Here is a 26041-nt window from a genome sequence, read left to right on the forward strand (position 1 = left end):
TTTTGGATCTCTTTGTATTGTTTTCATAAAATGTTTGAATCTAGATTAATTTTGTTTCTCTGTATTCATAATTTCCCAAACCTTTCCTTTTTTTCTTCTTCTTCTTTTTAGCATGGTGCAGACCCTACCAAAAAGAATCGAGATGGTAACACTCCACTTGACCTTGTTAAAGACGGAGATACTGACATTCAGGACTTGTTGAGAGGTGATGCTGCTTTATTGGATGCTGCCAAAAAAGGCTGTTTGGCAAGAGTCAAGAAGCTCTGTAGCCCTGAAAATGTCAACTGCCGAGACACACAAGGCAGACACTCTACTCCTTTACATTTAGCAGGTTTGTATTCTTAACATCAGGTCTCATAAAAGAATATGTTTTGAATGTATTTATTTTCACTATTTCGTTTTTTTAACTGCATAGTTAAAATCTTTGAGTTGACTACCATATGGGCTACTGTATTCAAAGATTGCTTGTTTTCCCAAATTCTTGGTATTCTGCATATGAAAGTTGTGTATTTTAAATTTGCCTGTTTGAGGGTATAGTTCCTGTCTTGGACCCAAAGCAGTAAGCTATGCTTCATCCTCCTTCATAGAAATTAATAGGTACAAATAATCAATGAAAATAATTTGATTATTTTTTATCATTATGTCTTGTTAACCTATGTTTTTATTTATTTTCCCTCTGCCCCCCCCCCCCCCCCCCCCCCCCTCTCCATTAGCTGGATATAACAACTTAGAGGTGGCAGAATATCTACTACAGCTTGGTGCTGAAGTAAATTCACAAGACAAAGGAGGTCTCATACCTCTGCATAATGCTGCCTCATATGGTGTAAGTAAACAAGGCAACATATGTAACTTGCTAGTTTTGTTGTTTTTGTCCTACATACATGTCTTTCTTTTATTTGAAAAGTGGCTCCTAGAAGTAGAGATTGAAAGTTGTAACTGTGCAAATTAAGACCTGTTAGTGTTAAAATAGTTGCCTCTCGGTTAATATTGTACTCTCTGTTTGTTGCCTTAGATTGTTCAACACATTTCCTGAAACTAGCATGTGCAATACTATCAATTTGTCTTGCAAACTGATCATTTGATGTGCTCTGAGTATAGTGGGCATTAAATGGGATCTAGCTATATTTCTTCTCCATGTGTTCAAATCTCATAATCCTGGACAGCTCCTTTACTCACAGGATCACTTCTAAGACTTTTTTTAGCTGTAGCCAACTATAGGCAGTTGTTTTCATTGAAACTCGGACAGGTGCCTCAGTGCTACACCATAATTGTGCATATATTAAAACGTACCACCATACTGAAGTAAAAACTACTCTATCCCAACTATTTTCATGCTTTCTTTTCAAACTTTCCAACATCAAAAAATATTCAATTAGGATTTACAAACAAACACATATATAAAGATAAATTAAATAGTAATGCATGGGTAAATTTGGAAAAAAAAATGTAATTAATCTGAAGCTTTCAAAAGACAACAGAGGAGATGTTCCTTGCAAAAATAAGCATTTGCAAACACCATACTTCACTCAAACACGTAAAGTCTTAATTTAGCTGAACTTGGCCACCTGGTTGCTCTCCACCTTCTAAACATGTTTCAACATCATACACCTTATGGTGAAATCCATATTTGTAGTTTTCTATAGTGGCACCTTTTTTTTTCTGGATGAATATTTTACGGAATTTCCAACTACTCTTGACATGTTGTTCCATGGCCAAGAGAAGTAGATTGATCAAATGGGGTTGTTGAAACCTCAACAAAGATATCAGAAAAACTAATAAGAAGCCAAACTCATGACTCTAATAAGGGAGTGTAAACTAAAGCAGTCAATATTTAATCTGAAATTAAATTCTGAGATTGATAAGTTGTCATGAATGCTACAAGTATCTTTTACCATCTGTAGCATTTCTGCCAGCTACTGTATTATTTTACATGTTCAAAACAACTAGCTATCATTCACCTAATGCTTTAAGCATGCTAAAGCTAATGTTCAAATATGAAATTGGGGAAGCACATTATTTGATTACTATGATTTAGCTTTCACAAGATAAAGCCTAGAAGAAGATAAAGGAAGCAGTACCAGTTCCTATAATGAGTTCCAAGGTTAAAAACTACATCTATTTTAATGATAAAGTACTGGCATCGTGTCTCTGTTGAGGGTACAAAAAACCAGGGGAGCTGCACACAGCTCCTAAAATCCTTGTATGTCATCTGCTACCTTTGGAATTACTAAACTGTTTCCAGATGGAACATAAAACTTAAACTAATCCTGCTCGTTCCAGTCTTGGTTCGCTCTTCTTATGTGTGGTAAAAAGTTTAGGTATATCAAAGCAAAGATTACCATGTTTCATATTGAGACTTGCACTCAAGTTGTGAGATTCTTTTAATATTTCATTTTGGCCTTTTAAATCTCTTCCACCAGTGTTTTAAATATTTGTAATGTTTTGTTAACTTGGTTTCTGGGCCATAAGGGAATGGTTATTATTTTTGTGATGTTTTGTTTTTCACGAAAGGAGAGCATACTGCTTATCTTATAATATGTACTGTATAATTTTAAACAGCTGCCTTGTATAATTGTATTTACAGTCACTTAAAAGTATTTGTGAGTCTTGTTTAAAAATAATTTTGTATGGGCATCCATTAATCTTCGGTGTATAATATCACCTATCAAGAAGAATGCTTTTCTAAGTTAGAAACCTCCTGCACCTGCAACTCTATTTGCTTGCATTTGTAGTTTAATATGACCTAATCAGACTTTGTTACAGATATGCTTGGTCAGTTTGAAAATAGATAAACCTGCTATTTTTAATATAATTCTGTTCTGCTGGTTTACAATTTTGAAAAACACTAGTTTTTGTGTATTTCCATGTTGTAATGTAGCTTTTTTTTGTGTATCACATTAACCATGCATGTGATAAATGCATCATTCATTTCAGTTTCACTAAGCAACACTCAAGGTTGCAAAATAATTTAGTCTAACATTTTAATGACTTCTTTCAAATTTATTGCATCTGTAAATTTATATCTGTTATCAATGCTTTAATTTTTTTTGAATGTACAGTATGTATGTTTTTCTGCTTCATAAACAACAGTCAAAGAGGATGGTTTTTGCTTTCTGGGCTTAAACTAATACATTTTGACTTTAATATGATTTTCTCTTAATGCATTATTTCATCATTATTTGAATTGCTTTAAAGACAGCCTTAAACATGTTTCCATTCTAAAAATTCTTTAATTTATATACCATTACATCATGAATATTTCTAACACCGACACCCACGAACAAAATGATTTGAATATTTAATCACCCTTCAGTCCTGCGGTGGGTTGGCACCCTGCCCGGGATTGTTTCCTGCCTTGTGCCCTGTGTTGGCTGGGATTGGCTCCAGCAGACCCCCGTGACCCTGTGTTCGGATTCAGCGGGTTGGAAAATGGATGGATGGATGGAATCACCCTTCATTTCCCAAAATCTAAGTATTTTCTTCACACGGAGAGTGGTTATGAGCCTTTATGCAATTCTGTAAAAAAGGTTATTTGAACAATAAACATAATCCAAGTTATTACTTTAATTTCATATACTGATTTTAAACGTGCATTTTTATACCTTGGCGTATTTGTTAAAAGACCTTTTCAACGTAGATATACATTGTTAAAATATTCACAAAAGTATATGTAATAACTGTTAAATTGGACAAACAAATACAAATATACTACTGTTACAGAGTCAAAGTGCTTCCCCATTTTCAGGTGCTCAAATTGCAGATGGCTTATTTTTAAAGAAGCATGCTTGTTTATTTGTGAGCATGGGAAGGTTAATGGCTAATAAATTGAAAGAGTCGACGTCTGATCAAAGAAGAGCATAAGCAATTGCATACATGTTTTTCATTTGCAGCATGTGGATGTGGCAGCTTTACTGATCAAATACAACGCATGTGTGAATGCCACTGATAAATGGGCCTTCACTCCCTTACATGAGGCAGCCCAGAAAGGAAGGACCCAGCTGTGTGCCTTATTGCTCGTGCATGGTGCTGACCCAACTCTGAAAAACCAAGAAGGACAGTCTCCACTGGATCTTGTAACGGTATAGATGATGCCTCAGTACTTTTATATGGAATAATTTAGTGATGGCCAGAGTATATGTTTGTTTAAGTTTATCAATTTATTAATTCTTTCTGTGCCTGTCTCTTTTTAATATTGACCAGAGCGTTTAGAATTTAGTGCATCATAGAATATATTCCATTCAAAAAACTTGGATAACTTCTACTTCTCCTTCTACATCACAGTAATTTAGTGCAAAAGTTACTAATCCAATATTTCAAAATTAACAACTCAATGAGACAATATATCTTAAGAATAAAGTGATAGGCTCTTTCCAACCAAACAGCAATTGGAATCTGCAAATTTTCACACTTAACTTTTGATTGGAGAATTGTCTCATAAGTAGTCTCTCATGTACTAGTTCGATAACATAAATAATTAGAACCAAGTATTCGCACTAACTCTTGGATTTCAAATTTGTTTGTTTGTCCTTTTAAGAGGGAAAGACTGTGCAAAAAATAGATGTGCTTTTAATTGTTTTTCCTTTGCCTTCTTTAAATGAAGCAGAATAGTAAAACCAGATCCTTTGGCCCCTGTCAAGAACTAAGCACATCATTGTATGCCAGTATCCTCTTTTTGTAGTGTAGTTTTGGCTAACTAATGTGTTGATTTAGCATTACTTTCCTTATCTGCTTTATTATTTGTGTTTTTTGGTCTAGGAATTCTATCTTTAGCCTGCAATGAAGACAGCTGTTTAATCACTTCTTTACTGGTATTTATTACACAGCCATCACACAGCAATAAATAAACAGTGATAAAGCACAATGTATTTTTTTGATTGGCAGCTCTCTTTGCTTATAAAGATTGTTTTTTAAGCCAATTCAAATTCCCTGTATCATCCAGTACAGTAGTGCTTGTTCAGGTACATTAACAGGAAGGGTATCAACTTTTGATGAGCATCTTTAAAAACACAGTATCTTTCTATCTGTGATTGCTAAGTAGTTGATTTTATATTTACAATTCAAAGCAGATGTCCCTAATCTATTATTGATTTATTAGTAATTTGAGTTTATCTCTTTAAAAACACATGCAAATTGGTGGCATCTGGTTTGCATTCATTGTGTCACACACATTGGTAAGAAAGTTTGCAGTACCTCTCATTCACAGCATCAAAATAGTTTGTCATCAGTGCAAACATATGGCCGTTTTGCTGATTAACACTAGAATTACCAGAACCTATGAAAAAACTCGTAGATCCGGCCCACCTTTAAATGCGTTCGCACCTCTCTGTCAGCATCTTTTGTCCAGTAAATGTGCCGATTAAGACAAGCAGCAAGCAGCCTACTATTCCATCCCCCCACAGCTGCAGAACATGTACAAAGTTCTCCCAGCTCATGCCTTGATTGAATATCTGGGAGTGAAGTGCTGGAGTTTTAGAGTGGAAATAATAGATCATTATTTGGAACACATGCATTTCATGTGTGTTCCGTTTCTACAGTAATCTGTGTAAACACATTGTTAAAACAGAAACGTTTTTCATATTTTAGTAGTAAATGACAAAATGTTGGCATAAACTATATAATGTGTGAAGCTTGAAGTCCAAAGATCAAGTAAACACTTTCACAAAAGGTTCAAGGATAAAATAACAGCTTCTGTGGCATAGCGGTAAGATTTGCTGAATTGCAGTCAAGAGTCCCCGGTTCGATCCCGACTGATTCCTATATTTGCCGTTTTCAGTAGTGAGCTGCTCATGTTCTTAATAGTATACAGTACACACATACATTTGGTAACAGACGGTGTACATTTATAGGACTTGTAAAAGTTACATTTTTATTTTCACTTTTATTCTCTCAGTCACCATTACAATGCATACTACCGCCCCCCCACCCAGGGATCTGACGCTGATAGTTTTTATTTGAAACTGGGAATAACTGAAGATGTGAGTGGTGTTTTGAGGTAATGGAACTGGACATTCTCTGATCTGGAGGCATAAAAGCTGACACACAAACGCTGGTGAATCTGCCTTCTTTGTATGTCATCGTCACTTGATTTTTCTTTTATTCAGTTTTATTGAGTGTTCCTGCTCACGCTGAATTAGTATGCACCTTATGGTCTATGAAGTCAAAGATGTACTGACAAAAAAAATAAAATAAAACAAAGACATGGAGGCTCTTTCTAAATTAATTTATTTCAGGTCTATACTTTTTATTCTGCTAAAGAAAAAAATTCACACTCAAAGTCCATTGCAGAGCTTTGCATATCATTGTAGAATTAATCTTGCCTGAGTTGTATTTCTTGTTTATGTCTACAGGCAGATGATGTCCGAGCCTTGCTGAGTGCAGCAATGCCACCTTCTGCACTACCCTCATGTTATAAACCTCAAGTTATCAATGTATCTGCTGGATCAGGAGTGGCTCCTACAGCATTATCATCTAGTCCATCTAGTCCAGCTAATCTTTCTGCAGCCACCAGCCTTGACAATCTCACAGGGACATTTCCAGAGCTTCCTTCCATTATTAGTGGAAATGGGGCAGAGGGTGCTGTAGGTCTAGAGAAGAAGGAAGATGGTAAGAACATCTTGTTTTTTCATCTTGAATTTACCGTAATTATTTTTTAATATTCATGTGCTGCCTACAGTGTATTTTCTAGCTGTTCCAGATACATAATTGCATAGTAGATCTTAAGCTAAGGTTTGCCCTAAAATGAAACATTGGAATTTATTTGCAAAGTTTGCCGTATTTATTACAGATTTATTGTTAGTCATGGGTGTCTTAATGCTATGAGGTGACATGGCAACAATTGCTGAAATGTAAATCTGGGCACTGGTAGAGGTGCATACTACAGTTTTACAGGTCTGCCAAAAATAACAATCCAAAAATCTCCAGAGCTGTCAACAAATTTGTCCAATGTAGAATATTTTTTATAGAAAAGCAGATTACCAGAAGCAAGCTAGTTGATGGATAGAATGGCCACTGATTTGTGAGTGAATGTTTACTACATTATTGACTTGCATCAGTTGAGAAGATTAATTTAGCTCTATTTTTAATGTGTAGACATGCATGTATTAGTTGTATTATCCATGTTACTTTATTTTGTAATTCATATGTTACGAGTGTGTATACTGGGGTAGTTTCTGGTTCTTTGCAGATTTTTTTTTTTTTAATTAAAAGCGCTTCAAACTCTTTTTCTTAACAAATCAAATTGAACGCAAGTAAAATCCTTGAAGTAATTAGCAGGAATGCAAGGGTCACTTGCAGATGTCATACAGAGGGGAATCAAACAAGTACACCAAGATAGCGTGCATGTGTGTGTATTAGTGGGCGTTGCATTATTAAATTTTGATATTTTTGACTACTTGGGTTCATACTGCGACAGACTTGCTTCACTTCAGTAATGTTATTTTTGTAATACAACAGTATTTTATGACTTGTGTTTTCAGCATACCGCCTTGTTAATGCTGCCAAGTGAAGGCCATTCCAGAGTTCAACAAAGGGATTGTAGTCGTTTGGTTTAGTTGAGTAAAAATTTCCAGATCACTCGCTGATTTATTCCTACAACCAACCCTAAAAGGCTCCCACATACTGTGAACCAAAGCATCTGTGGAGCCAAAAAGTTGAATCAAAAATTATTTATTTAAAAAAAAAAAAAAAATTGTTTGCAATGAATGTGTGATAATGAAACCAAATGTAATATGCCGTGTTTTTTGTGACCTACAGAACAAGAAGTTGCAAGTATGTGGGTGCACTCACACATTTTGTTTCGCAAAAGTAATATATTTACAGATTTATTTAGTGCTCAGTTATTCATTAATGACATTTTTTTTACATTTTTCAGTGCACCATTCAATGCTTTATTGTGTTTTGCATGTGCCTTCCTATTTAATGCTGTGTCCAGTTGTATCATTAGCACATTGTGTCTTTTTGTTTTATACTGATTGTTTTTCCATGGTTACCAGAACATTTGTATGACTAGTGTTAACATTTGAAATAGGATTGAACATTTTCATCCCATTAATGCTATTAAAGAACAAGAGACAATTTATATTAGGTATATTTATTATTGTTATGGGTAATAACCTATAAATATAACTACTGTAACTAAGAAATCAACTCAAAGGTTGTTTCACCTTGAAGAATACTTGTATTCTTATTGTTACACCCAAACTTTATGGCTGCAGTACTGTAACTTTTTGCAAATAGCTTTTTTTCTGTAGAATATTTCATTCTTCAAGGCTGAGAGAAGCTCTTCAGTATGATACTAAATTATGCTCAACACAGTGGCCTGCCAAAATCATCATTTGTATTGAGATGGAGTATGATATTTACCATAGAGATTAACTTCATTGAATTTTTAGAAACTGTGAATGAGATTGTCATTAATATGAGCCAGCATCCCTGTGCTACACTTTCAACACATTTTTAAATCCATTCACCAACAGTTTGATTTTTTTTCAGATGGCAAAGAGAGGGTCAACATTCTTTTTGTACTTAGTATATTGGCAACAAATTCTAGTTTGCAATATAAAAAAAGAGAAAAAATGAAATGTATATTGTGCTTCATATAATGTAATTCATGATTAATGAATTCGTAAAAAAAAACCAAGTAAATTGTAGATTTATAAATTGAAGCAAAAAACTATATCAATTTGTAGGAATCATTCTTTGTTTCTTTCTAATCTCTTATTTAAAAAAACATGAACATCAAATTCTATCATTGAAATCTTACTTTTGTCTGTTTAGTTACAGGAGTAGACATCAGCATTAATCAGTTTTTGAAGAATCTTAGTCTTGAACATCTTTCAGAAATCTTTGAAAGAGAGCAGGTATGTTCATACTTTGTAATTATCTGTTGTGCATCAGTAAAGTAGTTGGCAGTTTTTCACTAGTAATATATGATAGAGGTTTTATATTTGTTGTTCATTGATGAACACACACCACAGGTTATCTTGTAAAACTTCAGCAATGTATTTTATATTATTTATAATTTTAAAGATTGGTTTTGAATTCATAAAGTATGTGAAGTCAAGCTACAATGCCAGTACATGCTTATAGTTATGATTTTATGAAAGTCAAGAAATATGTTGAGGAACAGGCACAGATGCAGTTCTGTATAAATATCATCATTTTTTTCTAGATATCAAATTAATGGAATTGATATTTATGGTCTTTGTGTAACACTGCTCTGCAAATCTAAACTCATAAAAAACTTGTTTCAATTGTAAAGTTCTATTTGCATTCATGAAAACAAAAATATATCATTATAATTTCCATCATGTTTAAGTACAAAATTGAAAAGTACTTAAAATTTAACAAGTGATACAATTTATTTATATATACAATATTGTTCTAAATTTAACATGAAAATATTTAGTCTGATATTTTTAAAACTCTCTCTCCATATATATATATATATATATATATATATATATATATATATATATATATATATATATATATATATAAATCCATATATTCCTGTCTGTTTTTCACAGAGAACTACTTAGCAGATTTAGATTGGGTTTTTTTCTATAATTTGCTTGATTTGATTTTATGACTTTGTCAAAGCTCTACGTATCATAGATCGCTTGCAGGACAAATTTATTTGCACTAATCCAAGACGGAGGCTACAGGCCGAGGGGAGTGGGGAGCTGGATGGGCCCTCTTCACTCATGTGCCAGCCTCGGCCTGTACCTTGCCTCTGCTTAGCTTGCGAACGAGAGAACTACTTAATGTATTTAGATCAGGTCTTTTCTCTAATTTGCTGGAACATTCCAGGTGATTTTGCGACTTCCCTCATTGTGCTAAGTATCACAATTTGCTTGCAGTACCGATTTATTTGCACAAATCCGTGATAGTGGCTGTGGGCCAAGAGGATGGGAGCAAGGCCCTCCTCGCTCACGCACCAGCCTCCGTTCGAATCGGCTTACCTCTGGCCAGATTTTGAAGCGTACCTTGGCTCTGTTTAGCTAGCAATAATATAATAATAATAGCTCTTGTTCCAGATTGTTCATTGCACCATCAAATTCTGCATCAAAAATCAGTTTTCTAATATCAGGTCCAGCAAAAATGCTGTATTTTGATTTATCCTCAGACAAACCTAGAAGCCTCATGCAAAAATTCATAATACTTTATCTTCTTTTAGGGCTATGACAAACTGTTTCATTAAACCAAGCATAATGTGAAGTGGTGGTAGCAGCACTTTATCTTCATCCACCAATCTAGGTCTAGGTCTAATGATGTTTTTGGCACCAGTCTGTAGCTTTTTTCTAGTTGGCCATTCCTTCTAATACCAGTCTAAATTCTTGGCTCTGCTGCCCCGCTCTTGGAGAAAACATGGGAATTTTGTACACCCTGACTGCTGACCCAATAAGATATGCATAACTTTCAGGTACCTACATCTGAACCAGCAGTACTCATTGCTTTTAAATTTTCTAGAGAAGATTTTCAAAGTTGTCATAGTCTCATAGTTCAGTTCTCAAAGTTCCATCTTTCAAATGCATAGAATGAGCATCAGTACAGTTAACCAAGTTTCCATCTTGCTTGAAAAATTCCCAATTTCGGTAACAAGACAAAATTGTGTCTGGAATAAGTTTTTATCTCTAATTGCTCCACGTGCTTTTACCTACTGCTGTAACTCATCATTGTGTTCAGTTCCAACTATACTGTTATCTTATTATCAATTAAAATAAGTGTTTTGCTTTAAACATATATTTTAATAGAAAATATTTTAACAAATTATCATTAAAATAAAATTCTAATATTTAATTATAGTGCAAAAACTATTAAAAACCTGTAATCAACCGCTAAGAAATGCGTTTTGTGAAAAAATCTTACATGATTGAGACAAGTGAATTTCATTTTTTAATTCAGCACCCAATGTATTGTATATATGTGTGTGTGTGTGTGTGTGTGTGTGTGTGTATGTATGTATGGGTATGTATGCATATGTATAATATATAAAATTAAGAAAGCAAAGTGATTTTATAATATATACATGTGTGCATATATATGTGAAATGTTTTTTTAACCAGATTACATTGGATGTTTTGGTGGAAATGGGACATAAAGAACTTAAAGAAATTGGCATAAATGCATATGGCCATCGTCATAAAATCATCAAAGCAGTTGAAAGATTAATAGCAGGGCAACAAGGTATGATTTATATCTTGAAATTGTTACTTTGAGTGTGTTTTTATCTGTAGCATTTTCATTAGATTCACAAACCCTTCCCAAGTGATTGATTTCTCAATAAGTATCAAGAGTCTTCAAGGAGACTGATACCAGTGGATAGTTATGTATGTTTTAGGTTTACACAGAATTTTTTTGCCACACAAAATATATGGCCAAAAAAAGTAGCACATTCAGCCAAATGTGTAAACATGCCGTTTTTGTGACAAAATATTTGATACTCTTTCCTTTACCCTCCTGCATTGGTTATGGGTAAAACTCAAGCAGCACCTCCTCTTTAATAGGGAATGAACAATACATCACACCACATTGTACTTTAGGGCTTGGATGTCATTTTTAGTGTATTTAATTGGCTTTACAACATAGAACACCAGTAGTAATGACATATTTTGAGAAACCTCAATGCTTTTATGAAAGCAAAAGTAAATGATCAATGGAAGATAGAAGGAGATAAAAAAGGGATCATACTGGGTCACAAAGCAATGCTATTTTAAGTTGTGCTTAACAGCCATTGTTTTTCTGTAAGGCATTTTTGGGCATGGTGTACACATTGAATGTGAGTTTAAAATTTAGTCAATGGAAGAATACAGGCAATTTGGTTATGAAATTTACAAGCCTGCAATCATTCTAGCCAAAGAAAGTTTTGCGAGCTATTGTTTTTCACCAAGAAAGAAAAGTATACATGGGTTGATGTACTTTTATATTCTCTAAGTTATTATGTGTTATTTATAAAAAAAAATGTATGACTGATTTTATTTATTCATTCATCTATTTTCAGCTTTTTTTTTTTTTTAAATATGACGTCTTTGAAAACTGACTTAAATAATAGAAGAATTTTTCATCAAGTTGTTTTGTGAATCAGTTTCATTGAAAGGCATGAATCAAAAGAGAAATTGATTAACTTAAGCCTTATTGAATGACACAGAAACAAACAGACAAAATGTAAATGAAAAAAGTGCTCTGTGCTTGGTCAGGTGCTTTCTGAAAATTGTCTTGAGCAAAGAATTTATATTTTGTTGCATCACCAGCATGTACCATTCAGAGAAATAATTTAATAGAATAAATCACACAAGAGATAAGTGCATTGCAACATGGTATGTCAGTGTTTGCCAAATGCCATCAAACAAAAAATATCAGGCTTAAAGTACTAGTTCTTATTAATACAAATACTAGCACTGAAAACTGAATTATCAATCCATCTACTTATACATAATTTACTATACATTAATATCAGTGTATGGGTTGGATTTTTTCTGTGGCGTTTTTGATTTGCATAAACCCTGTGTTTTGCCAAGAATATTAAGAAACCAAGAACATCTTAGTGTTCGAACTTGATAACGTGTCTGTGAATAGATCTATTTTCTTTCAGCCAGTCTTCATAATGGCAAATAGAAAGATGTTTACAACTAGTCTTTCTTTCATCTAGACACTTTTCTCTAGACATTAATCATTAAGAAATCTAACTTTAAGCAGTCAATGCATGTTATGCATATATTTAGTGTATATTGTCTGTGATTTTTATAGTCTATTTTTTTTATTAGGTTTCAATCCTTATTTAACAATTAATACCTCAAACAGTGGGACAATCTTAATTGACTTAGCGCCAGATGATAAAGAGTTCCAGTCTGTGGAAGAGGAGGTGGGTGCTTTGGTTATGATTTATAAGTGAATGAGAGAGATGGTATTTTTTTCCTCACATTTATTTTTCTGTTTTAATAAAAAAAACCGCTTATGTTCCACCTTTAAAAGAGCTTTTCATACTTTTTAATTGTATAGAGCCGGTTTTCAACATGATTAACCTGTATACTGTGGCAACTGATACAGTACATTTTGCATGCAATCGTACTAACACAGTGTGCACTGACTTTAAAATAATACCATACAATGAACAAAACAAAGTTTTCCTTATTTAATTCACTTATTGAATTTTGGTGATTTCTTTTCTGGTTTTTCTACAGTTTAAGTGCACATGTGCAAGATGTTTTGTGAAGTGGGATATATTAATTTCCATTTTTTTTTTTACTGTATTATTTTAAAGATGGAAACCTGACATTAATGCACTCAGTCTTTTTGATATGTGTAGAAGTTTGGAAAACATTTCTTTATAAAATCACTTAATACAAGTATCTGTGACTGTTCTTTGTAACAGGAAAAGTAAAACTATAGTAAGGATTTTTTGAACATATGAAACAGTACTGTTTTTCAATTATCATCAAACAAACAAGGAAAAAAAATCAAAATTACTTTTACTAAGGTTTACTCTTCTCAAGAAATCGTACTAAGACTGTCAAATTTATGTGTTAGAGGAGTGAAAAACGGTGCTAGCCAATCATGTAGTAAAATCTGTTAAACTGTTTACTTTGCCCAGCAACATAAGAAAAAGTAATTTAAATATGTTAAAAAAGGTAGCATGAATCCTTTTTTTTTTTGTTTCCACTCCTTTTTATCCATGGTGTTTTTTTATTAATTAATTTTTGATTTTGGTTATAAACTCTATTTATATTTAATACAACCTACTGTATATTCAAATAGATGCAGAGTACAATAAGAGAACACAGGGATGGAGGACATGCTGGAGGGGTATTTAACCGATACAACATTTTAAAGGCAAGTAAACCTTTTACTAATGCAACTTTGAATTTTCTGCTAGTAGCTTTTGAAAGACACATTGCACTAGGTATGAATATTAATTTGTTTTGCTTGTTTTACACCAGCTGTAAAAATAATAAATTGAATAAATACTATTAGTAAAATTGCCATGTTATCAAGTCAGTGGAAAGCATTGTAGTGTAGTGGTTAGCAATTAGAGCAGCTGGAACACAGTTTCAGTTCCTCCTGCTGTCTCTGTAAATGAAATTTGCACATAAGTTTTTCCATAAGTACTCCAGTTTCATCACACATCCCAGACATGTGTAAATATGTCAAGGATTATTTTCTCATCCAGGTTTGGCTCCATCTCTGTTCCTGACGCTATCCTTAAGACATGTAGAAAACTGCATAAACAATTGAAGAAATGAATTGATATTTCATTAGTGGGACTGAATTATTATCAATTTAGATTCAATTTCAGTCTTTTTGTTTTGTCACAACAGATGGATGAAAACTTTTTCTATGAAAAATTGAATTTATTTTCAGAGAAAATGTGAAAATTCACATTAAGTTGTAATACTCCACCAGTGTATCGACAAGCTTAATATAATGTTTTGACTTACCTCTATTTCGGGTGTAATCTTTCCATTCCAAATCATCTTGTGCTGCAGTAGTTGATCTAGCAGCTCAGTTAGTTGCAAGCATCTAGTAGGTGCCTGTACTTATCCTATTTAATTTTCAAAAATAGCTACTAAAAATAGCTTGCAAGCTTTTAAAAGATGTGCAGATCCCAAAGCTGCATGTGTGTTAGAGGTAAACATTCGGCCAGTGGCAATCAACAACTGAAGTTAATCATAACTAGGCTGACATTCAGATTATTTATGTGTTCCCTTGCTTTAAAAATGAGTCATTTTACGGTGGCTGAAGAAATTAAGCATGAATTATATGTTCCACTAATGGTTACAAATATAAGATGGGCACTGCTTAATTGAATAGTAATTTAAATATATTTAAAGGGTATATACTAAGATATTGGAAGATCAAAATGGTTTTGAATAATCAAAAGAAGGCAGTATATTTGACCCACAGGGAAGAGTTATAAACATCAACAGAACAATAGGTTATTATGTAAAATTTTATTTTAGCCTCCTAATAATGTTCTTTACAATTTGTGTGTGCTGCAAAATCAAAAATTATAACTTCACCAGTTCAATCATATATTAGTTTAATTGAATATACAGCCTCTAACAGTTGTCAAAGTATTTAGGAGGCACATACCTTTAGCCAAGTGTAGTCCTTCTAATTACATGTATGTCTTTGATCCTGTTAGCATGTAAAGAAAATCTTATTGGCAGGAGGTAATGGTGCATTTTTCCTAAATGTATGAAGGCACCATTTCATAGCAATTTGTATGTTTCTTTGAATTGCTTTCTAATGTGCTTTGTAGGGCTGGCAATTTAGCCAAAAAAAAACAAGATTTGAGTGTTCAAATTAAAAAAAAAGTAAATTTTCAGATAGATTCGCACTTAGATTAACGATTATGGACGTTACAAGTACGTGTGTGTGGGTGCGTGTGTTTTTTTTTTTTCTTTTATATCCTTTATTATTTGGGTAGTGGTCACTGTGGTGCTCACAAGAAGAACATAAACCAAAGACGCAAGCAGAGTGGTTGAAGGCCTGTAAACTCACCTGGAAAGCCAACTCCTGTATTGTTTATGGGATTGTCATGGTACCAAGTCAGGGTCCACACAATCTATCTTTTTTTCTTCTCCTTTACAGGTACAGCAATATTTTAATAAGGATGGCCTGAATGTTTTTAGTTACACCTCATTGCATGACCAACAGCCATGTAAGACTGGGAAATTGTGGAGCTGGCATGTTGACTGAAAGGTGGAGTGTTATAGCATTGCAATTAAAGGACAATTGGAATTGTGACAGTTATTTTCCATTTGCTTTAATGAGAAGGTCTTAGTATTAAACATCAGTTGAAGATCTCAGGTTTAAGAGTGAATGGGACAGAATTAGATGCAAAAAAATACGTTTAGGGGACAGGAGAAACGTTCTAGAACAATTGCTCCGAGTACACTTTTAGACCAAGTGCACAGTAAAGGGATTAAAAAAACATTTTGTGAAGGGATCTAAGTTTTACTAATAAAGGTAACAAGCTAACCATTGAAAATTATGAAAAGACTGATTGTAGAAGTAAACATCAAAATACAGACCAGTAAAATACTTGCATCTTTGAACAGTGCATCTGAAGTAACTCAGATCAGTGCAGGTAAAATCAATAAACATTCTTTTCCTTTAAAATGTAAGCTTGTAATTATTTTTGTTCTCTCCAAAAACCCAGATACAAAAAGTGTGCAATAAAAAGCTTTGGGAAAGGTATAGTCATCGAAGAAAAGAAGTTTCAGAAGAAAACCATAATCATTCCAATGAAAGAATGCTATTTCATGGTAAGTGCTAATTCCTTTAAATTCCTCCAGTACTACTAATAGATTGTTTAACCTTCCAAGAATGACAACTCACTAGGATAGTATAATCTGAGAGCAATCCAGAAAGAAATTTTTAAATCTTAAGGCACTATTATTAGTGTGTACAGTGGCGCTAGAAAGTTTGCAACTCCTTTAGAATTTTCACTATTTCTGTATAAATGTAACTTAAAATTGATCAGATTTTTATTCAAGTTGTAAAACTAGATAACGATAGCCCAATTAGACAATTGACACAAAAGCATAAATACTTGTTAATTTATAACTTTTCATTTATAATACATTTTTTTATGAAGAAAATTATGCATGTTACATTTTCCAGTTTGAAAAATTATATGAACCTCTAGGATTCTCAGTTCATTTGAAGGGGAAATTAGAGTCAATTGACAATTGGGTGTAAGTGCGGCAGGCCCTGTCCCAATTTTAAGAACATAAATCTGGAGTTTCACTCTCAAAGTCTGATCTTCACCATACATGCTTGTAGAAGTGTGTCATTCTTCAGTCAAAGCTGATTTCCGAGTACCTCAGAGAAAAGTTGATGATCATCAGGATGGAAAAAGTTAAAACACATTTATAAAGACTGTGAACTCCACCATTGTTAGGAATGGTCTACAATAAAAATCACACCAAGAGCAAGGCATGTAATGTTCCAGGACGTGACAAAGAACCCCAGGATAACATCTAAGGATCTAAACACCTCTTTTGCATTGGCTGAAGTTGTTGTTCAAGAGTTTTCCATCAAGAGGATACTTAACAACAGTGTTGTGCATGGCAGGGTTGAAAGAAGAACATTGCTGCCCATCTTTGCCTTTGTTTAAACTTTTTATGTAGCACTTTGTGATTTACTGCTAATGTAAAGTGCCCTATAAATAAAATGCATTATTATTATCGTCTATGTGAAATGCGTTGGCAGTATCATGGTTTGGTTTTTGCTGCCTCTGCACCACAATGACTTTACATCATTGATGGAAATATGAATTTTGAATTGTATCCGCTAGTGCTGGGTGGTATGACCAAAATTCTATATCGCAGTATTTTTCAAAATTATACTGGTTTCACGGTATTGGACGTAATTTTTTTCTGATGCATGAGTGGATGTTAACCACATTTTCCACTGCAATTACTGGCTAAGAATAACCTATTCCACTGTCATGAGAATTGTACATTGTCCAAAAAACATTTTAATGTGCACACAAGTATTAATAATAATAATAGTAGTAATAATACCCCTCCTTGAACCGCCACCTTATTGTGGTGGAGGGATTTGCGTGTCCCAATGATCCTAGGAGATCTGTTGTCCGGGGCTTTATGCCCCTGGTAGGGCCACCCAAGGCAAACTGGTCCTAGGTCAGGGATCAGACAAAGAGCAGTTCAAAGAAACCTCCCATGAAGAATAAAAAATTTGGACAGCGTTTTCCCTTGCCTGGATGCGGGTCACCGGGGCCCCCCTCTGGAGCCAGGCCTGGAGGTGGGGCTCGATGGCGAGCACCTGGTGGCCGGGCCTGCACCCATGGGCTCACCACCTATGGGAGGGGCCAAAGAGGTCGGGTGCAGTGTGAGTTGGGTGGTGGCGAAGGCGGGGACCTTGGCGGTCCGATCCTCGGCTACAGAAGCTGGCTCTTGGGACATGGAATGCCACCTCTCTGAAGGGGAAGGAGCCCGAGCTAGTGTGCGAGGTCGAGAGGTCCAGCTAGATATAGTCAGGCTCACCTCGACGCACAGCTTGGACTCTGGAACCAATCTCCTTGAGAGGGGCTGGACTCTCTACCATTCTGGAGTTGCCCCCAGTGAGAGGCGCCGAGCGGGTGTGGGCATACTTATTGACCCCCCGACTTGGAGCCTGTTCATTGGGGTGTACCCCGGTGGACGAGAGGGTAGCTGGAGGGACGGGTCCTAACTGTTGTTTGCACGTATGCGCTGAACAGCAGTCTGGAGTACCCATCCTTTTTGGAGTCCCAGGAGGGGGTGCTAGAGGTCATACCTTCTGGGACTCCCTCGTTCTGCTGGGGGACTTCAATGCTCACGTGGGCAATGACAGTGAGACCTGGAAGGGCATGATTGGGAGGAATGGCCCCCCCAATCTGAACCCGAGCGGTGTTTTGTTATTGGACTTCTGTGTTCGTCACGGATTGTCCATAACGAACACCATGTTCAAGCATAGGGGTGTTCATATGTGCACTTGGCACCAGGACACCCTAGACCTCAGTTCGATGATCGACTTTGTGGTTGTGTCATCTTACTTGCAGCCACATGTCTTGGACACTCGGGTGAAGAGGGGCGGAGCTGTCAGCTGATCACCACCTGGTGGTGAGTTGGCTCCGATGGTGGGGGAGGATGCCGGTCAGGCCTGGTAGGCCCAAACGTATTGTGAGGGTCTACTGGGAACATCTGGCAGAGTCCCCTGTCAGAAGTAGCTTCAACTCCCACCTCCGGCAGAACTTCGACCACGTCCCAAGGGAGGTGGGGGAAATTGAGTCTGAATGGGCCATGTTCCGTGCTTCTATTGTTGAGGCGGCTGACCGGTGCTGTGGCCGTAAGGTGGTCGTAGCGGCAATCCCCGAACCCGTTGGTGGACACCGGCGGTGAGGGATGCCGTCAAGCTGAAGAAGGAGTCCTACAGGATCCTTTTGTCCTGTGGGACTCTGGAGGCAGCTAATACGTACCGGCAGGCCAAGTAGGATGCGGCTTCGGTGGTTGCTGAGGCAAAAACTTGGGCGTGGGAGGAGTATGGGGAGGCCATGGAGAACGACTTTCAGACGGCTTCAAGGAGATTCTGGTCTACCATCCGAAGTCTAAGGAGGGGGAAGCAGTGCAGTGTCAACACTGTATATGGTGGGGATGGTGCACTGCTGACCTTGACTCGGGACGTTGTGGGTCGTTGGGGGGAGTACTTTGAATACCTCCTCAATCCCATTAACATGCCTTCCAATGAGGAAGCAGAGCCTGGGGACTCAGAGGTGGGCTCCCCCATCTCTGAGACTGAGGTCACCGAGGTGGTCAAAAAAGTCCTTGGTGGCAGGGCCCCGGGGGTGGATGAGATATGCCCGAAGTTCCTCAAGGCTCTGGGTGTTGTAGGGCTGTTTTGGTTTACACGCCCCTGCAACATCGCATGGACATCAGGGACAGTGCCTCTGGATTGGCAGACCAGGGTGGTGGTTCCCCTCTTTAAGAAGGGGGACCGGAGGGTGTGCTCCAACTACAGAGGGATCACACTCCTCAGCCTACCTGGAAAAGTCTATTCGGGGGTCCTAGAGAGGAGGGTCCGTCAGACAGTTGAACCTCGGATTCAGGAGGAAAAGTATGGTTTTCGTCCTGGTCGTGGAACAGTGGACCAACTCTACACCCTTAGCAGGGTCCTGGAGGGTGCATGGGAGTTTGCCCAACCAGTCTACATGTGTTTTGTGGACTTGGAAAAGGCATTCGACCATGTTCCTTGGGGAATCCTGTGGGGCGTACTCCGAGAGTATGGGGTACCGGACACCCTGGTAAGGGCTGTTTGGTCCCTGTAGAACCAGTGTCAGAGCTTGGTCCGCATTGCCGGCAGTAAGTCGAACCTGTTTCCAGTGAGAGTTGGACTCCGCCAAGGCTGCCCTTTGTCACCGATTCTGTTCATAACTTTTATGGACAGAATTTCTAGGCACAGCCAGGGCGTTGAGGGGGTCCAGTTTGGTGGGCTCAGGATTGGGTCACTGCTTTTTGCAGATGATGATGTCCTGTTTGCTTCATCAGGCTGTGATCTTCAGCTCTCTCTGGATCGGTTCGCAGCTGAGTGTGAAGCGGCTGGGATGGGAATCAGCACCTCCAAATCCGAGACCATGGTCCTCAGCCTGAAAAGGGTGGAGTGCCCTCTCAGGGTTGGGAGCGAGATCCTGCCCCAAGTGGAGGAGTTCAAGTATCTCGGGGTCTTGTTCACGAGTGAGGGAAGAATGGAGCGTGAGATCGACGGGCGGATCGATGCAGCATCCGCAGTGATGAGGGCTCTGAATCGGTCTGTCGTGGTGAAAAAGGAGCTCAGCCGTAAGGCAAAGCTCTCAATTTACCAGTTGATCTACGTTCATACCCTCACCTATGGTCATGAGCTATGGGTAGTGACCGAAAGAACGAGATCGCGAATACAAGCGGCTGAAATGAGTTTCCTCCGCAGGGTGTCTGGGCTCTCCCTTAAAGATAGGGTGAGAAGCTCAGTCATCCGGGAGGGGCTCAGAGTATAGCCGCTGCTCCTCCGCATCGAGAGGAGTCAGATGAGGTGGCTTTAGCATCTGATCAGGATACCTCCTGGACGCCTCTCTGGTGAGGTGTTCCGAGCACGTCTAACTGGGAGGAGGCCCCGGGGAAGACCCAGGACACGCTGGAGGGACTATGTCTCCCGGCTGGCCTAGGAACGCCTCGGAATTCCCCTGGAAGAGCTAGTAGAAGTGGCCTGGGAGAGGGAAGACTGGGCATCTCTGCTCAAGCTGCTGCCCCCGCGACCCGATCTCGGATAAGTGGAAGAGGATGGAGGATGGATGGATGGATGGAAAAGTATTAATACAGTTTTGCATGGCCCCATAAAGTGACAGTTTTCAAGGGGGTGGCACTAATGAAGAGAAGGAATCACATTGCATGACAGATTCAGTCAAAATATAGAGCCTTTTTATTGAACAAAGTTTGCAAACAACTTAAACTAAACTTTTGACAACATATTTTCAACCATCCAAAGAGGCATTTAGACTTAGTAAAATATCCAGAGGTCCTTGTCAAATGTTGTATTGCACTGAACATGTCTTAGAAAAGGAATAAATAGTAAATATTTTTTGTAAACCAACTACACTTTAATGTTTAACAATCTCTGTCCACTGACACGTTAAAGTGACTTTTTAAACAACTTTACCATCATTAAACTGCATAAAATTTAAACTAATAAATAATAACAATAAAATGAATAATAGTGCAACTTCCAGTAATAATACTATTACTTCCAAGACTTCAAGCCCAGGTGCATTACGCAGTATTCACCAAATTAAAATAAAATAAAACAAGTGCATCTTGGTGATGACATCTTTACCAACTGAACCATCATTAAGGCAAACTGCATTAATATGGACCTTGCTTCAAGCTAAGCTATATACATAAATAATAAAACTGCAACTTACCTTTATAATGCTATTTGTGGTGTAACCCTATGGAAGCGTATTAGGGTCACGGTGAAGAAATAAAAAATACGTACACAGTGAAAAAGAAAAAAAACTTAATCTCTGCGCTTATGTCACAGTAAGGGGTCCCCAGGTGTACGTTCAGTGTAGAGAACTTTATGACAGATGTGACGAGCTCCAATTCCCCTGCTCTGTAGCTCCATGAACAATTCTGGGCATGTATAAAAATTGTCCATGTACACAACATGACCCAAATGTTCATAGCCCTAAAGCAGCTCCAGCACAACCCGACTTGTCAAGGGACAGTTCTCTCTTTGAAAGAAATACAGTACTTTCCTGTATATGTAATTACTTTCAGGCAGAAACCAGTGTTTGCTTCTGCCAGTACAAAATACTTTATGCCATACTTTGTGGGCTTGTCTGGCATATATTGTCAGAAAAAAAGGTGTCCCTTTTATCATAGATTCATGCACAGACATATCACGGCCAGGCTGATAAAATTGTTTATAATGTGGTTCCACAATGTCAAGCAGGGGCTGAACTTTATTCATGGGGTTATAGCCTGGCTCTCCCCCTTTGGGATTTGCTTCTGGTTATCACAGAAGTGAATAAAACTTTGCAGCAGCACGTACCTATCACACGGCATAACCTGTCCAAAGCCACCAGGGGACAAAGCACGTTTGGACCAATGCTCCCTGAAGTTATATCACCAGTCTAGTCCCATCTCTATTTGTAATGCCACAAAGCCCTTCATCTTGTCTTTTGTTGTGGGTTTCCACTTTGAAAAACGAGAATGCGGTGCAAGCGCAGCCCACAATTCAAAAAATTGCTCTGCATACCTGTTTGTCTCATCTTATAGTAGCTGAAAAGCAGCATCAGGAGAGAGCAGCCGCCAGTGGCTGGTATTCTGTCATGTCTTGTGAAGTTCGGTAGCCAGTTTGGCTCCCACAGTTCAATGTCTGGGTATTCCTCCCACACGAACCTTGCCGTAGGTGCGTTGGCTGCGCGAATGGTCTAAGCTGGCAGCCGTTCAGCTGGGGCGGCATCGGCTGGTGTGCGATCAGCTGATGCCAGTTCCTCACTCTCTTGCTCGATCTCCTGATCACTGTCAACAAAATCAGATTCTGAAAAATCAGAGTCCGACTTGGCAATAATGCGCAAAACATCGTCTGCTGATTATTTTCTTTTCTGCACTCGCTTCACTCCCTCGTGAGATGTCGATGCCATCTTGCCTTTGTTTACATTTCGTAACTCACGCACACGCAAGGATTAGATGCTGAGTCAATGAGTCTAACGTTCCTCCGAGCAGAGAAGGAATGCCTGTGACGGCCCTGTCCAGCTCTACTAGAGTAACTGCCTGCCTCCTGGAATTTCCTCCATGCCCTTGAGACTGTGCTGTGAGACACAGCAAACCTTCTGGCAATGGCACGTATGGATGTGGCATCCTGGAGAAGTTGGACTACCTGTACAATCACTGTAGGGTCCAAGTATAACCTCAAGCTACTAGTAGTGACACTGACTGTAGCCAAATACAAAACTATTGAAAAAAAGATGAGAAGGGAAAAATGACATTGGCCTCCACCTGTTAAACCATTCCTGTTTTGGGGACCGTCTCATTGTTGCCCCTCTAGTGCACCTGTTGTTAATTTTCATTAACACCAAAGCAGCTGAAACTGATTAACAACCCCCTCTGCTAATTAACTGACCAGATCAATATCCCAGAGGTTTCATTGACTGTATATATGTGTGGATGTGTGTGTGTGTGTATATATATATATATATATATATATATATATATATAATACACACACAGGATGATTCACTTGAAAGTGCCCCCGAATATTCTATAGTAACTCTCACCAGAACAAATCAATCTGAACAAAACAACGTGCAATGTGCTCCTCAGTATATGGAGTTTCAAACAAGCCGGGAGGCGCCTGTGTTGGAGTGAGGAGGTAGGCGCCAGATAGCCGTTGTGACATTTAATCTCCATTTTCAAATTCTGGCTGCATACTGCCCGTACCCCTTCACTCAGTCACTTGACTTCTCATCAGGATGGTGGTGTACAGTATTGAGCAGCGCATCACCAATTCGATTAAACGAATCAACTCGATGATGAGTGTTACTTCCAGAAAGATGGAGGAATGTGTGTCACATTCGGCAAGGAGCATTGCAGGAATTGAGGAGTTCTTCGGCAACAGGGTAATTTCAGAGGGGCTTTTGCCACCAGGGTCGCCAGATCTGACACCACTAGACTTATTCTTTTGGAGTATGCTCAAAGGAAAAGTCTATTGGAACAAGTCTCGCACTGTGGAAAATGTGAAGGAAAACGTCCAACGTGAAATTGCTGCTATTCCCCCTGTGACGCTTGCCAATACATTCAGGAACATTGAGCACTGTGTCAAAATGTATCGGGCAGAAAACGGAAACCACTTGCGGCACTGCATGAATGCAATCGGTTACACACATGTCAAGGTATATAGTGTATTTTTTTGGTTCAGATTGCTTCATCCTGTCTGGAGTTACAAGAGAATATCCAAAGCCTCTTTCAAGTGAATCTCCATGTGTATATGTATGTGTGTGTGTGTTTGTGTGTGTGTGTATATATATATATATATATATATATATATATATATATATATATATATATATATATATATATATATATATATATAATAATTGTGTGTGTGTTTTTCTGATCATGATCAGCATTGTTTGTTTCTAAGTTGCATGGAATTTTTTTTTTTTTTTCTTCAAAATTATAATGTGTTTATAGGGAGTATACAGCAATACTGTCTGCTTTTACAGGCAGGCATAATTACTTAACTGAAGACTGTTCTATTAGTAGAACATTAGGTCAGAGTAATATTCCCGGAGAATAAGACAGTATGAGCATAGTGTTAAAAGGTAAATTTGACACTGAATATGGAAATGTTCTGTATCTTATCATGTCTAGTAATTGATCCCAGTGGTTTCTTTTCTGTTGCAATTTACTGTTTTTTTCCCTTTCTTCTTCAAATTTGAAATCATTGTTTTTAAGTGAAGTCTTTTTGGTTTTATTTACAATACATTCTTAAATGTTTCTGTTTGTATCTTAATAGTAAATACATTTGGTTAACAAACCTGTTTAGCATTATATTATTGAGAAACACAATGTAAACAACCATACTGTCTTGTCTTTTTTACTTCCTTCTCCTGACAGTTTTCATTTAATACAACTTTTAGAAAACAAAACAGCTAAGAGATTATCATGGAATTGAACCAAGAGTTGTAAAATGAGAGTAATCCTATCAGACAAAAAAGATGAGAAGTTTAGGCCTGGGTATGACTATACTGTAAAATGTTGTTATTGTTCTCTTTAGTGCTAAGCAGAATAAAGAAAAAATAATTTATACCTTGGATTTAATACTAATTTGTTGTATTATTTTTCTGCAGGATCTCCATTTGTGAATGCAATTATTCATAAAGGATTTGATGAAAGACATGCATATATTGGAGGAATGTTTGGTGCTGGTATTTATTTTGCAGAAAACTCATCCAAAAGTAACCAGTATGTTTATGGTATCGGTGGAGGAACAGGGTGCCCATTGCATAAAGACAGGTCTTGCTATGTTTGCCAAAGGTAATTATTTTTAGGTTTTTATTTGTCAACTATGTATTACATTTTATGTTTTCTCTTTAGCATTTTTTTGCTATTCAGTGTCAAAGAAAAGGTGCATTTGTTGTCAATAATGCGTGGTCATTTTACATAATTTCATCAAAAAATTTAAATATTCACTGGATATATAAAATATTCACATTTTGTTGCTTTTTACCCTAAAGTGAAAACACACACTTAAGTAGTTTTTCAGCTTTACTCAATGCAACCTATACATCTAAATCAAAGGTATATAAGCAACACTTCGGGGGAAAAAAATAAATAAAAAACTAATAAAGGATTACAAACACCCCAACCCATGTGTCAGTACTTTGTGGAACCACATTTTGCTTTAACTACAGCCTTAAGTCTGTTGGGATACTTCTGGACCACACTTGCACATCTAGACTTAGCAATAATCACCCATTCATCTTTACAGAACTGTTCAACCTCAGTTTAATTGGATGGTGACCACTGGTGGACTGCAAACTTCAAATCATTCCACAGATTTTCAAAAGGGTTTAAGTTTAGGCTTTCACTAGGCCACACAAGAACATTCACTTTTTTTCTTCTTCAGCCGCTGTGTGGTCAATTCTGCTGTGTGCTTCAGGCTATTGTCATGTTGAAAGGTGAATAATCTTCGCATCTTCAGCTTTCTGGCAGAGGGCAGCAAGTCTTCTTCAAGAATTTGATGGTATTTTGCACCATCCATTTTTTCCTTCTACCCTGTCAAGTGGGTCAGTCCATGCTTCACAGAAACTCCCCCTAAACAGGATGCTTCCACCTCCTTGCTTTATCGTAGGTATGGTGTGTTTTGGATGGTGAATGGTATTTCCACTTTGCCTCAGAATCTTCAATTTGTGTGTTGGCAAAACTCAAACAAGACTTAATGTGGCCTTTCTTGAGGAGTGGATGTTTTCATGCAACCCTCCCATACAAGTTACATTTGTGGAGTGTTAGTGATATTA

At 37.3% G+C, this 26041-nt stretch overlaps 1 protein-coding gene across 3 annotated transcripts in view; it reads left to right on the forward strand.

Moving 5' to 3' along the window:
* The window catches only part of LOC114647008 (poly [ADP-ribose] polymerase tankyrase-2), a 92224-nt gene that overhangs the window by 62388 nt on the left and 3795 nt on the right, over positions 1-26041 (forward strand). For 2 of the 3 annotated variants that reach the window (XM_028795465.2, XM_051923090.1), the window contains 10 exons: positions 112-331; positions 714-823; positions 3891-4079; positions 6348-6603; positions 8776-8858; positions 11067-11187; positions 12765-12862; positions 13756-13830; positions 16163-16268; positions 24872-25058. In XM_028795465.2, coding sequence (XP_028651298.1) covers positions 112-331; positions 714-823; positions 3891-4079; positions 6348-6603; positions 8776-8858; positions 11067-11187; positions 12765-12862; positions 13756-13830; positions 16163-16268; positions 24872-25058 — 1445 coding nt within the window. The remainder of the gene's footprint in view (positions 1-111; positions 332-713; positions 824-3890; positions 4080-6347; positions 6604-8775; positions 8859-11066; positions 11188-12764; positions 12863-13755; positions 13831-16162; positions 16269-24871; positions 25059-26041) is intronic. The other variant, XM_028795467.2, reaches the window with a different exon arrangement.

Source organism: Erpetoichthys calabaricus, chromosome 2 (genome assembly GCF_900747795.2).
Source record: "Erpetoichthys calabaricus chromosome 2, fErpCal1.3, whole genome shotgun sequence".
Classification (NCBI taxonomy): domain Eukaryota; kingdom Metazoa; phylum Chordata; class Cladistia; order Polypteriformes; family Polypteridae; genus Erpetoichthys; species Erpetoichthys calabaricus.